The sequence below is a fragment of the Wallemia ichthyophaga genome (assembly GCF_000400465.1).
Source record: "Wallemia ichthyophaga EXF-994 unplaced genomic scaffold scaffold6, whole genome shotgun sequence".
NCBI classification, from domain to species: Eukaryota; Fungi; Basidiomycota; class Wallemiomycetes; order Wallemiales; family Wallemiaceae; genus Wallemia; species Wallemia ichthyophaga.
The window spans coordinates 296388-310626 of record NW_008806279.1 but is presented as its reverse complement, the minus strand read 5'-3'; the positions used below and the strand labels follow the sequence as shown (position 1 = coordinate 310626).

At 43.2% G+C, this 14239-nt stretch overlaps 6 protein-coding genes across 6 annotated transcripts; 4 read left to right on the top strand and 2 right to left on the bottom strand.

Moving 5' to 3' along the window:
• Positions 1 to 7: 7 nt before the first annotated feature.
• J056_003980 (uncharacterized protein) lies at positions 8 to 3944 on the top strand (the record flags this gene model as incomplete). Its single annotated transcript, XM_009269189.1, has 4 exons — positions 8 to 133; positions 181 to 1077; positions 1120 to 3505; positions 3553 to 3944. The coding sequence occupies 4 exons, from the start codon at positions 8 to 10 to the stop codon at positions 3942 to 3944; spliced, it is 3801 nt and encodes a 1266-aa protein (XP_009267464.1).
• Positions 3945 to 4130: 186 nt separating this feature from the next.
• J056_003979 (uncharacterized protein) lies at positions 4131 to 5263 on the top strand (the record flags this gene model as incomplete). Its single annotated transcript, XM_009269188.1, has 5 exons — positions 4131 to 4153; positions 4201 to 4338; positions 4392 to 5005; positions 5049 to 5193; positions 5245 to 5263. 5 exons carry the CDS (start codon positions 4131 to 4133, stop codon positions 5261 to 5263), a joined length of 939 nt encoding a protein of 312 aa, XP_009267463.1.
• A 200-nt stretch (positions 5264 to 5463) lies between these two features.
• J056_003978 (uncharacterized protein) lies at positions 5464 to 6760 on the bottom strand (the record flags this gene model as incomplete). The annotated part of the gene is made up of 2 exons (XM_009269187.1): positions 5464 to 6627; positions 6674 to 6760. The coding sequence occupies 2 exons, from the start codon at positions 6758 to 6760 to the stop codon at positions 5464 to 5466; spliced, it is 1251 nt and encodes a 416-aa protein (XP_009267462.1).
• A 611-nt stretch (positions 6761 to 7371) lies between these two features.
• Positions 7372 to 9411, top strand: J056_003977 (uncharacterized protein; the record flags this gene model as incomplete). Its single annotated transcript, XM_009269186.1, has 2 exons — positions 7372 to 9016; positions 9065 to 9411. The coding sequence occupies 2 exons, from the start codon at positions 7372 to 7374 to the stop codon at positions 9409 to 9411; spliced, it is 1992 nt and encodes a 663-aa protein (XP_009267461.1).
• Positions 9412 to 9859: 448 nt separating this feature from the next.
• On the bottom strand, positions 9860 to 11778 carry J056_003976 (uncharacterized protein; the record flags this gene model as incomplete). The annotated part of the gene is made up of 4 exons (XM_009269185.1): positions 9860 to 11074; positions 11122 to 11187; positions 11463 to 11535; positions 11582 to 11778. 4 exons carry the CDS (start codon positions 11776 to 11778, stop codon positions 9860 to 9862), a joined length of 1551 nt encoding a protein of 516 aa, XP_009267460.1.
• Positions 11779 to 11895: 117 nt separating this feature from the next.
• On the top strand, positions 11896 to 14162 carry J056_003975 (Metal tolerance protein 10; the record flags this gene model as incomplete). Its single annotated transcript, XM_009269184.1, has 5 exons — positions 11896 to 12636; positions 12799 to 12849; positions 12899 to 13100; positions 13143 to 13669; positions 13722 to 14162. The coding sequence occupies 5 exons, from the start codon at positions 11896 to 11898 to the stop codon at positions 14160 to 14162; spliced, it is 1962 nt and encodes a 653-aa protein (XP_009267459.1).
• Between the last annotated feature and the right edge of the window lie 77 nt (positions 14163 to 14239).

Below are 14239 nucleotides of genomic sequence, written 5' to 3'. Positions count from 1 at the left end.
AAGTGGGATGAAAACATTCTTTCGTTCATTTCAGCACCAATTTAGGAGCATCGTAGCTCAAAGCCCGTCTGCAACTTCTGGTGGTCCCGGCACAGGTTTCCATCCTGGCCGCAATTTCTATCAAGGATATCACGTGGGTTTTAAATTTGAACTCGTTTGCTTTATCCTTATTCTTTACAGGGCTACGGACGCGCTTTTACTCAAGCCAACAACAACTCAAACGACGACGAAGAAGGCCGCTCTCCTTCGCAGGCTTATAGGAATAAACTTTCTAGACGCCAGAGCGTTAGCAACTCATCGCGTGGCGAAGTCGTTAGGGCTATTCGTGATCAGCGTCGAAATATCACCACACAAAGTGTTCATCCGGCTCAGATTGAGCAAAGCGGGCGCCCTAGGAGTAATTCAACGACTTCTGTAGAAAATGTTAAAAGCGGTATAGAAGATGCAGCTGATCATATTTCCCCGCCACAGAATACTCATGACTTGCACAATCTTCAACTCGGTAACACACAATCTGAACTCGGTAACGAACTCATCTCACGTATTAGCGCGGCTAAAGACTCTAATGACTTTTATGCGGTTAAACGGATTGTTAGCTCAGTATACACGGTCACTGATCCAACCGTCGAATTATGGGACACTGCTCTTGAAGCCCTCTGCGTCACCCGTCCTGACTCTTTCACTGTTGATGATGCTGTCTCTTTCTACAATGACATGATAGCTAGGGATCTCAAGCCCACAGCGAATACTTACGCCAATCTGATCACTATCTTGTGTCTCAGGGATAACTTTGTTCACAACAACCTCAGCTCCATCAATGCTCGTAAGCTTTTAGACCCTTCGCTCGAGGCTGAAGCTCAAGCACTCGAATCGGAACAAAACTTCAAGATTGCCATGTCTATCTTCAATATGGCCGTTAGACTTGATCTACTCCCTGGACGCGTTCACACATACAATTGGCTTCTCATGGCTTGCAAGCATCACAGAGATATCGACACAGCTATTAATGTTTTCTCAATTATGGAATCTCACCCTAAGATCAAGTCCCAACACTGCACATACGCAATTATGATCGATGTGAGTAAGGTTAAAGCGCTGATTCTCAGCTAACCGTTGCAGCTTTACGGCTCTGTTGCTGATTTGGAAGGTGCTACTGTTATTTTCGAAGATTACGTCAATGGTTTGAACTCACACAAGATCGACAACAAGCCTTCATTTGCTACCCTCCCACTCAATAAATCTTCAACGGTATACAATTCAATGATCTCTACAAACTTTAGCTGCAACGAGCCACTCGGAGGTGTCGAGGTATTCCAAACTATGCTCGAGTCATCACTTAGGCTTCGTCCGGACACTGTAGCCGCTGTAATTGAAGGATTTGCTCGCGTTGGTGATAGCTCAAGTGGCTTAGAATGGCTCAAGCGCACTGCCAAGACAGCAATGGAAGGCTCCCAGATTCCACATCCACCAGTTTCATCCTTCTACTTTATTATGACGTCTTTGTTAAAGGAAGCCAAGTTTGACGAAGCTGTAGCCACCCACGAGCTTCTTAAAGAGTGTCAAAATTTATACACGATGGACCCAACGGGTGTTGAGTTGAACACCTTTAGTGAGAATGTAATGGAAGCTATAATCACCAAACCTGAACAAACAGAACAAGTCATTGAATTTGCCAACCAAGTTCTCCGTCAGCAAATGATTGAAAAGTCTTCTAAAGGCATTTATTACCCTGCAATTCAAACTCTCATCTATACTTGTGCATCTTTCGGTCGCTTCGATTTAGCCATGGGATTGTTCATTCAATGGGCTCAAGCTGGCAAGATTCAGTTTGTTGATCAAGGTCATCTTACTGGTAGACGTATCTGGCATAAATACATAGCTGTGGTAGTGAATCTTGTCATCAAAACACCAAATATCTCTCTTCAGCAGATGTTCGACGCGTTCCGTATGGCCTATGACAACAATGTTGTCTGCTCGGTTGAAACTCTAAAACTCATCCTTGAAAAAGTTAAACAAGCTCGAGTAGACTGTGAAGGCGACTTTAAGTTGATCAATCTCACCCTCGAGCAATGGAAGATGTACACTACCGTATGGTTGCAGTCTGCCAAGAACGAAATTAATAACGAAAGTCAAGGATTTGTCAACGCAGAGTCAGCTGAGCAGTTTGTTGCTGATATTATCAACACATTTGGCAAAAATGCAGAAGATGTAGGCAGAGTTATCAATGTCAATGATCTTGGTTTCGTGTTATCCAAAATGCTGGACTACAAAGCTTCAGCAGAACTCATTGAGGGTCTTGGTTACAGATTTAACGGTGCAGAAAGCTACACAAGTGGGTACGTACCAGCTGATAAAATGCAAACGGAGCAGGCTGTCGCAATGTCGTACCCATCATTTGATTCCAGTGATGCATCACTCGACCAAACTCCACCGACAACGCCAGGATCAGTCGAGCCTGAATATGTCTTCGATGATGAATTATCTGAACTCGTCAGCAGGCATGACTACCGCAGGAATATGGGTATATCTCCTTCAGACTGTTATAAGACTTTGATGGATGGTGTATCCAATGGTTTGACTGCTTCGATCAGTGCTCTTGCCGGTCTTGCTAATGCTCTTGGAAGGATTGGTGAAACTGACAAAGCCAAGAAGGTATATACGCATGCCTACGAAGTCCTTCAACTCCTTACTAGTGTGGAAGAGCGTTCATCTGGCTGGTTTAGATTGGAAGATGCCATGATTTCTGGTCTCGGACATGGCGGAGATATTGAGGGAGCTACTCAACACCGCTTACGTATCATTCAGGCTGGAGGTGCACCATCAGCGGACTCTTATGCTGCGTGCATTAACAACGTCAAGGAAACGACTGATGACGCTACACTCGCAAAGGAATTGTGGGAAGAGTCGAGAAAGTTTGGTGTTAAATCCAACACTTTCTTGTTCAACTCTATCATATCTAAACTGAGTAAAGCAAGAAAGGCACACGAAGCTCTTGAGATATTGGACCAAATGATGGCAGAGCGTGTGAGACCATCAAGTGTTACTTACGGTGCAATAATCAACGCATGCACACGTATTGGAGATGAGCAGTCAGCCATTAATTTCTTCAATACTATGGTCAAGCAGAGCAAAGGTCAGCTTAGAGTACCGCCATTCAACACTATGATACAATTTTACACGCAAACGAAGCCAAATAGAGATCGCGCTTTGTACTACTACGGGGAAATGTTGGCTTGTCGTGTTGCACCTTCAGCACATACGTACAAGCTCCTTCTAGACGCTTATGGATCAATTGAACCCGTAGACAAGGGTAGTCTGTACAAGGTTTTCGAAACTGTCGTCAACGATCCACGTGTTAAAGTGTCTGACACACATTGGGCATCGCTTATTCATTCCGCTGGATGCATTGAGAAGGATGTCGATGGAGCTGTTGAGATATTCGATAGTATAGAGACGCATCCTTCTAATAGACAGGGAGAGCTTCCAGATGCGATAGTATATGAATGTAAGTTGATGTGTTGTTTAGAAGAGCCAAACTAACGACAAGCGTAGCATTGTTGAATGTCTTTGTTGAGAACCAACGTCAAGATCTTATACCAAAGTTGTTAGAATCAATCAAAGCTTCAAACATACACCAGACCGCCTACATATCGAATCTATTGATTAGAGGATACGCATCGAGTGGAGACATGAGCAAGTCTCGGGAGGTGTTTGAAGCAATGGTAGACCCACCAATGGGAGCAGCAGCGAATGGCAACCATCCAAATGACTTGGATAGCATTGATAGCGCTGTTGTATTCCGTGAACCATCAACATGGACAGAAATGATCAAGGCTGAGTTAGAAGCTAAATCGGTAACGAATGCGAAGAAGCTGATTTCAAGAATGGAAGAAAGGATGTATCCCTTAGCCGTTACTAGCAAGATTGCTAGCCTTATTGTATAATTTTAGTAATTTATTCATACTCACTGCTTATAGAGAGAATGTCTTAGAGGAACATTGAACAAAGAAAGCAATCGCAGGGTAGGAGAGAACATATAAGCTTATAATTAAACATGGTTTCTAAACTTTTTTCATTTTTTCCTTCAAGTTTCTCGCATGATCGAGTGATCTTCTTCTTTGTACGTCGCTATGTCATCAGCCAACTGGCACTGGTAAGTAGCTCGAGAGAAATGAAGAACATAACTCATACAGCGCACAGGAAGCAATTGGATTGCAGCAATTTCGCAAAAGAATACTTCAAGGAGAAGCTCGTTGGACTGAAAATCAACGATGAACTCACTATAGAAGAACTCAAGGAGTGTGATGGAGATGTAACTCTCGGGCAACGTAAATCAAAGTGTGTTTCAGGTGCTATTCAAGCTTTGTATTTGGTACTGACGCTCATTTTAGATTAGTAACGATCTACGATTTGAAGATAGTCATCGAATGGACAGTCGGCGAGCTTAGAGGCCGCACACACGTACCAGAAGTATCTCATGAGGCTATCGATGGTCTCGACGAGTACGTTTTCGATTCATCGATACTCAACGGCAAACCAGATGGAAAGTTCGACCACATTCGCAAACAAGTTATCCCCCAAACCCTCAAATCTATCTTTGATCAATTCCCTGTTGATCTCCGTGAAAAATATGCCTCTCACGTACAAGTTTCATCTCAGTCGACCACCCCTTCACAACCATCCACACCCGCTCCAGAAGCTTCAGCTGTGAAGAAAACTGAGAAAGTAGAGGTTCCAAAGAAACCTGTGGCTCAGAAAGGCTCACTCAATACCTCCACTATAAAATTGGAAGAGCGCTACCAGATTTCTGCGTCTGAGTTATTTGATGTTCTCACCAACAAGCAGCGCGTGCCCATGTGGACTCGTGCACCTGCAGAGATTGAGCCAAAGGTTGGTGCCAATGTTGTTCTCTTTGGCGGCGGTGTGAGAGGTAAGGTTACCGACGTTGAGGCTGAGAAGAAGATTACGATGGACTGGACACTCACAGGCGGAAAGTGGCCAGAAGGTGAGTTACGTTAGGCTTATTCTGCACATTTAACAATTCAAAGGACACAAGGCTTCTTTGACTATCGATCTAAACCAGAGTGATGATTCAACTGCTGCTGAGTTCATCTTGAATGGCGTACCAATCGGACTTGAGGATGATGTTCAGCCTAGCTTAGAACAGTACTACATCAAACCTCTCAAGTTGCTGTAAGTTGATATCTTGTTTGAAATTCTTCCCACTGCTGACCGAACAAACAGCTTCGGTACAGTTCTTTAGACTTTCAATTTGTTCTAAGCTCATTCATTTCAAACTTCTTATCACTTAGTTAGAAACCAATGAAATATATATATATATATAAGTGTCCGTTTAGGATTCCAGGATATAAGAAAAGTCCTTTATGAGATAGTGTTCCTAGGTTGTTTTTAAAAAAAATCCAAGAGAAGGCTAGAGTCCGTTTGATCCATCAATCATTTAGTTCAGGCAAGGTTGCGAACGCGACGCATCTTGTGATGGTGGTTTTTGTGGCTATTGCGACTGAAGATTTTGATTCCACTTTCGTCGCGCTTTTGCTGGTCACTGCTTAGTATTTTGACGAGAGCATCAACATCAATGACATTGCGCTTGTTGTTGCCACCGCTCAATACGCTAGCGTCGAGGTCGGCATCAACGAGATCGTCACGCTTAAATGTCTTGATGTACTCGTTGCGAACGATAGCATGACGCTTACCAAGCTTGATTCCTGCACCGAGGTTGAGGAGGTGACCAACATGTGCACATGCACCGACATCCAAAAGTGATCCGTCACCAATGTTGAGACCAGTGTCAAGATCAATGAGAGCAGTTGAGTCACCACAGTTTCCATCGTCTTTTCCACTAGTAGGTGTCCCAGACACCGCGGCAGAAGTCACTTTACCTGAGTTAGTGAATGTGACTACTGGTTTAGAGCTGTTTTGCGTAGCTGGGGTAGTTGATGGTGGTGGTGTCGTTGAAGTTGATGGCGGTGGTGGTGGTGTTGTTGTTTCATCACAGTCTTCACTTGCGTTGTCTTTTGGCTTTGGTGATGGTGCTGGTGCTGGTGCTGGAGTATTAGTTGGTTGAGGCGATGGGGTGGTGGTTTCATCGCAGTCTTCTTCGTCTTTCTTATCATTGCCGTTACCATTGTCAGATGGTTTTGGAGATGGTGCTGGTGCTGGTGCCTTAGTTGGCTGAGGTGCAGGAGTGGTTTCGTCGCAGTCCTCTTCGCTTTTATCACCGCCTTTTTCATCCTCATGGCCACCATGTCCGCCTTTGTCATCGTTATGGCCACTGTGATCGCCATGTTCATCTGGCTTTGAAGGCGCAGGATTGGTATCATCGCAGTCTTCCTCGCCTTTGTCACCGCCATGGCCACCACCATGGCCACCGTGATCGCCATGTTTATCTGGCTTTGAAGGTGCAGGATTGGTATCATCGCAGTCTTCCTCGCTTTTTTCACCACCATGATCACCGTGGGTGCCGTTATGGCCCCACCACGTCTTTGATCCATCGTGTGAGCCTTGGTCTTGGTGGTCACTTGGACATTTACAGAGAGGGTTTCCTTGATCGTCGTAGTGACGTCTGATCATCTGAGCAGCGAGCTCTGGTGATTGGCGAACAGCGTGCTGGGTGAATGTGAGCAGACTGACTACCAAGACATTCATGTCTCACCTCAAGAGATTGACCACGCTTAAAGAGAGAGTCCCGGGCAAGAGCAGCAGTAGCCGAGCCTGCCAAGAGGATCATAGAGAGTTTCATAATGAGTGACTTGTAAACGAGTGTGGATAGTTGAAAGTTACGTTGAGCTGGATGGGTGATTGAAAAGAACCAAGTGTAGATGCGACCAATTTATACGTCGGATTCTAGACCTGCAGCTGCGAGAACCGGAGGACGTAGACGTCTGTGCATTCCTGTCAGCAATTTGTCCTGAAACTCATCCGCCGGCGCCCTGATGAGTTCGGAACCTGGGCATGGTGAGCTTGATAAATTGATACATCAATGTAAAGTAGCAATATCTGCTGTTTGGAGTTCACTGGCAGCTGCTTGAGCTTCAAATGGAATTTTCCATGTCAGTCGAGAATGTGTCAATTGCTTAAGTTAGATCGAGCAACCAATCGTCTACGCGTACTCTTATAGATGTATTCATATAAGAGCTCGTCCGCCTCTATAGAATCACTATGAATCGATTGAATTTAAGGAGGAGTAGATTGACAGCTGCACGAGCTGAGGCAATCATGCGCAGGAATATAAGGCCCATTTGTAGAACATAATATGTGCTTTAGATAGATACGCGGTTTAATCCCTTTGATCATCTTTGATATCTCTCACACCAACGATCACCACAAAGCCGCCCGGTTAAGCGCACCCAAATGCAGTCAGCTCTGGAGGAGAGTCTAAAATATGTGGAAAAACTGCAATCTTTGAGCGTGAAGCAAGAAGTGGCAGAACAGCCAGATAGCGTTCCCTTTTACAAAGCCAGTAACAAGGACGATGAGGACCAGGATTGGAGTATGTTAGTCGACGATAATGGAATGATCAACGACGACGACTTTGATTTCTTCGACGAATCTCCAAAAACTGCAACTACACAGCAAACACCAATCACACCGTTCACCCCCGCTACACCCACCCTCAATTACTCATTCATCGATCACAGCTTGGATAATTTCAGTCTACAGCCAACCAACAGTGTGATTCCTAATGGATTTCAGCGACTTGCATTTAATAGGCCGACACGCTTAGTCAATTACAGTAATCACGGCAAGTATGCCGTCGAGGAAGGCATGCTTCCCGCAGCAAGCTTTCCTCCGCTTTGGTATGAATCCCTATCCAGGCCGCATCTAGAAAAGCGCAACAAGGAGAAGAAGGACACTCGACGGAAGCTTATCAAACGCAATCCATCTGCTTCTCCGTCTTCTACAGAAGAAGAATTCGACGACGAACCTGTCTACAATTCTTCCGATGAGGAATTTCAGTTTGACACGAATCAATTCCCTTCATTACCGCTAAAACTACATTCCAATGGTAGTCGAGGTACTCGGGATAGTCGGGGATCAGACATGGTATTTGAAAGTAACACGAATGAATACAGCATAGAAGCTAGGCTAGCAATCTCAGAGTGTCGTTGGAGTACTCTTGAGAATCTGCCTGCCCGTAAATATATCCCTGGAGATGTCTCATCAAAAGACCTTATACCACCAAAGTTCGCGTTAGGATACGATGACCAAGTCATTCATACAGCTCCTGTAGGAATAAGCTATTGGGAGAAAGCTGGATTCGCTCCATTCGGAGGTCGTAAAGACATAATGATAGCGCTATCGACTAACACATCAACGGAAATAGATACAAAGCTACTACATGAGTTTAGTCAAGCATTTTGCGATATATACGCATTTTGCAACTTGGGTAGAACACGAATAATTGATAGTGAAAAGCTTAGAAAGGAAATCGTTCCAACTGGCTTCTATGTCGTCAGATTGGATATAGCGAGGAATTTTCAAAGCTCTCTACATCTTTCACGCGCAACACAAGCAGCACTAGTAGATGAAGTCTATCAAGTGCTAGACGAAGAGAAGATAAAGGATATAATTAAATCACGTGACTGTGCGCGATCATTCGCAATTAGGATTTACGAAAAAATATCCCTACCTGTGCAAAAATGGACTTCTGGGAATCACGAAAGTAATGAAATTGCAGTGAATTTTGAATTTCCTGCATTCACTGTAGCCAGGAACGTAATCCCGCAAGAGCAGATAGATATAACAGATGACAAGTCGAGTGCATTTAACAATGCAAGAAAGTTACATATTGCATATCATTGCTTTGAAGATACCGTTTTAGTTGCAGCCATTGATGAGTACGCCCACTTCAGTGACGTACAGATACTACGCAGAAGCGAGCACACTATGGGAGAAACAATCTATAGCTACTGGAAAACATTCGAGCTACAGTCATCAATAAAATGGAGCTTGCGTTTAGTCACTTCACCAGATATATCGAGTGATGAGGTTGAGGGTGGGTTCTTCATTAGTAACTTTATTAAAGTGACTGATAAGTATACAGAATGGGGATTGAACAAACCAGGTGAAATGCTACACTCTTACACTTATGACATACTTGAAGGAAGGCATAGTAAAAAAACCGAGTATGGAACGGAACACGACGCAAGATATTGTACAATTGGTATCGGAGAAAACAGAGTATTAAAGGTAAAGGAGATTACCTCAGCATCAACAAAGAACAATCCAGACGCATCACTCAGCAATGTTGCCGACTTTGAATCATACATTCAATCACTGCATAACTTAACGTTTATTACGAAACACAAAACCCATCCGGCGCAACGATTCCACTTACCTTTTCATCTGCATAAGTTGTTCAGCATCTCTCAATCAGAAATTTCTGATTGATGGATATATGTAATATTAACCTCGTGTATAACAGCATTCACATTAATTTGAATATAAAGACATAAATGAGAGCTCAAAAAGAAAGTACAAAATTTGTATTACAACACAAAATCAGAAAATCCCAAATGATATCGGATTTGACAGAGAAACTTACTGCTAATTGTTGATTGAGGTAAAGTCATGTCAATGAGAGGAATGGATCTCAATTATATAATTGAAATGATGCGTGTGTGTGTGTGTTAATTCGTGCTTGAGTTCTGGATAAAACATCCTTGATTGCTTGCTTAACTTACTGTCCGTTCAAGGATTCTAGCTATATCTTACTGTGAAAGCATGAAAGGAAAAAAAAAAGGTTTGTCGTGCTATTGTACACGTGGTCATAAAGATTGAAAGAAGGGTAAACTGCCTGATTGAAGAAGAAAAAGAGTGAATCAACCACTTCTGTTTGTTATGGTTTGAAGAAACTAAATGTAGGCAAGAAGGAAAGCTTGCGTGTCTTTTCACCTTCCTTCTTAGCATTTATCGCAGCTACATTGTTAAGTGTATCCAATGTTGGTGGACGATAGTTAGCGGCTGCGACACTAGGTGGAGTGATAAGAGTTTCCTCATCAAAGCTCTCACCATCACTTGAATCTCCGACTGGATTATCAGTCAGATTTGGTATAGAGATAGGGTTTGGTTGAGAGCGTAAGAATGAATCCTTGTATGATGATCTGCGGTGATTGAAGATGGAGGAGTCTGAATCAAATGAAGATGGGTCTTGTTCGTTGAGATTATTGAACTGCTTCCTCGCATCAATCCCGATTGGGTTCATTGATAAAAAGTTGGATGAACGACGGTTGACAGTTGGGACTGGGTTTCTTATTGAAGCTGCAGCTGCGAGTATATCCATTGAAGTGTTCGATGCCTTTGACGCGTTCGTACCGAATGATGTTCTTAATCCTAAAGAAGAGCTTGTAGCTGGTGTTGCGTCGTCCTCATCTTCGCTTTCATCACTTGAAAGCTCTTCTCCGGATGCTGAGTCATTATTTTTGAAATGCTCAACATTATCTTCATCCTCTTCATCCTCAATTTGAGGAAGTAAGACTGCCATTTCAGGTTCATCGTCACTAAACACGTCTGACTTATTTGGTGAGCGCATTTGAGTAAAAGAGTTGTTCATCTGTATCTTATTGTCGCGTGGTAACGACGAGGCGAGTCTTCTTGAGCTGCGTAAACCGATGCTGTTAGATTGAGATGTAATTGATAAATTGCGTGACATTGCAGGTGCTGAAGGTGCACTTCTCGAGAGTGTAGCTGAAGGTCTTCTTGCACGTTTAGCAGGTGGGTGCTCCTCTTCATCATTGTGCAAGTGCTTGCGAGATTCATGAGGCAACTCCGATTCCAACGCAGGGAGCGAGACGTTATTGAGGGCGGGAGTGAGCGTAGTTGAGTTACGAGATTTCTGCTTAATTGACTCATCATCTTCATCATCGTACGACTTGCTGTAATCGCTCTTCTTAGATTTACGGTCTCTACGCGGTGCGTTCCTTTCAATCTTGGCGAGATCATCTGCAGTTGAACCACGGGAGATAGTCGGATGAGACCAGGTAGAAGGCATCATGCGATTAGCTTGACCAGGTTTATTGCGTCTTACAGTTGAAGTACGTGAGAATCCATAAATCTAAGTTTATAGTTTAGTTATAATTCTATGAATAGTTCCGAACTCACGTTCATCTGACGTTGGAAAGTTGGGTAAGCCGAAGATCTCCACATAGTTCCCATAACCTTCTCCAGCTGAATAAATATTAGTATTAGTTGAATATTTATACACACATTCACGCCATCACATCACTGAGGTACAAAGACCCGTGACGTGATGTGACGCCGCAAAGGCGTGATGCATGCATAAATTGAGATCTCGACTAACCTCAGCAGGCTGTAAGGGTAAAGTAAGTAAATTGTATTTTTTTGTGGCATAAACCGAGAGAACCCGGATTTGGGAGGAAGACGCGTGCGCTAGATCCCGGTGGAGGCGGGAATCTTCTCAGAAGCCGAAAAGAGAGACTCACATCATGGATAAGGACGAATTTGCCATCTTCCGACCACGCAATAACATTGTGTAAATCAGGATTCTCTAAAAGGCTGCGATATTGGTTAGTTGACAACACAGCATGTGAGTTGAACGTACTGAAAGAGCTTGTCGGGGAATCTACCACCAGATTCATTGCCATCCTTCCTTGTATGAGATTGGTGGCTGCGGGTTGCGGTGGCTGTTGCAGGGGTCTGCTGGGGTACTGCCGGTGAAGGCTGCTGATAAGACTCAGACTTTGGTTGAAAGAGTCGTAGATGAGTGAAAGTAGAGCTGTTTATTGAAGGTAATTCCATTTGAAGTTTGTATATTTGATGTTCGCTGTTCGGAATTGAGTTAATTATTCAAGAAGGCAGTCATTTTAATTGGGCGATCTGCAAGGCACCCTTTGATTGAGTTAAGCAATCAACGAAATGAAATTAAATTCGCTACCAGTAAAATCAGCTGATGAGTTCTTTAAATGCATTCCATTCAATTCTTGCTTCGTTAGCGGTTTATTCACCCAGCCGTGGCTCAATATCAGCAGAGCTATTGAAGCGGATTTTGATATACTCACACGAGATGAGCACACTGCAAACATTACAGTACCCATTGAAATTCAGCAGCCTGGATTCCCGTTATCTGCTGACTCTCGGCACGAGATTCCGTTGAGTGAGTTAGTGCCATATCAGTACCCTAAATATCTAAACGAAATTACATTAGATTTATTCATTAAGCTCTTTATACAAAATCAGCAACAATTAAAGCCTAAGATTGGTTATCTAGCTCAATTTGATCTCATCGCCGCTAGTCCGTATCTTCAGCGGATGTTTCCGATGATCCCTGAGCTACACCGGTTAAAACCCAAATCCAGCAGCTGGCTTGGTCCTCAATCTACCCTCACTCCAATCCATAGGGACGCAACAACCGAAGGCAATCTCCTCCTTCAGGTTACCGGCTCAAAAAGGGTCAATGTGATCGATCCAATTTACGCTGACAAACTTAATTTACACCCAGATAACTCCCCAATGCGCAATTTTAGCAGATTTCTAGATGAATTGCCCAATGCGCATCTCCCAATTCAAGTTGAAAGCGGTGTATTGAATCCAGGCGATGCTGTGTACATACCACCTGGCTACTACCACTCGTTTAAATCTCTATCAGATTCTTTCAGTGTAAATTTTTGGTTCCAAAAGTGAAATTAATCTTGTTTCTCCTGTCCATCAATGTCCAGGTCAAGTTCAAGGCCTTCGTCACCATTTTCTGAGCGGCGTAGAACTGTTCATCAGCACAATGTCCATAATGTACACAGAATCATTTCTCCCATCCTTCGTCAGTTTGAGTTCGCTAGAAAGTCCGAACGCGATCTGAAGAAAATGCCCAAGAAAGTCAGTCTAGTGCCATTATCGTGATAATTATATAACTGTTACACATCAGATAAAAAGTTTTTATCAAAAACAAAATGAAATTCTCGATGCTTACGCTTCTGTCGATGACTTACTTGAGTCGAGCTACCCACACGATGTACTGGCTAGACTGCGCGGTATAGCAGCTGGTGATGAGCAGACTCCTTTACTGCACTTCCCCAGTGAACAAAATGAGAAGAACCACAATAAAACCGTGAATGTCGTTTTGAACGGTGAGTGATACCGATTTAGCCACCTATTCTAATACGATAAAGTTAATTTAATCATTAACATCCTCCTACTTGGTGCGAAAGGTGCCGCTGTCCTCCTTTCTGACAGTGTCTCATTATTTGCGTCATTGGTGGAATCCGTACTTGACTTGTTATCAAGTTTGATCATATACGGTACAACTCTTTGTGCAGGTCATAGGGATGACAGTACTAGATTTAAGTACCCTGTTGGAAAGCAGCGTTTCGAACCACTTGGCGTTATCATTTTCAGTGTGTTCATGATTGGCTCTTTCCTTCAAGTCCTGTTCGAGTCTATATCCAGACTACAACACATACCCATAACTACTTTGCTTCCTCTTGCTGGTATACTCAGCATGGTGATCACCGTCATTGTTAAAGCCTTCATCTGGGTTTTCTGCTTCAAGATTAAATCCTCCGGCGTACAAGCCATAGCTCAAGACAGCTTGAACGATGTTGTCTTTAACATTATTTCTCTTAGTTTTCCTTACATGGGTCAAGTGTTAAATATACCCCAACTCGATCCAATCGGTGGTATTATTCTCTCATTATATGTGAGTTGAATTGTACAACCAGAACATTTCGTCATCATGCTAACAATACTAGATTATCATTGAGTGGACAGGAACTCTCATTGATAATTTCAGCAGACTTAGTGGTAGGGTTGCAGATCCAGTGGAACTCTCAAAAGTTCTTTACTGTGTCACACGTTTCACTCCTGTGCAATCTGTCAGCTACATTGAATGCTATCACGTTGGTGACAATGTCATAGTTGAAGTTGACGTAGTTCTCCCACCGAGTGTTTCTCTACCTGTTGCTCACGATTGGGGTGAAACTATTCAGTATGTAATCGAATCTTTAGAAGGCATAGAACGCGGCTTTGTTCATCTCGACTACAATCCAACCAATCCTCCTGGTCACAAAATGCAAGCCTCGATGGCTGTAGAGAGAGAAAAGAAGAAACGTTTCCAAAGGCAAAATTCTAGTGAAAGTGTTCCTCAGCACTTTGATCAGGAAGGTCTTGCTAGAGTCAACGAAATAGTTTAATTATTGTAAGAGTTTTATTTATTATTATGATTTGTTTGTCTGTTTAGCATATCTATTTCCAAGCTGTTGATCTAGTA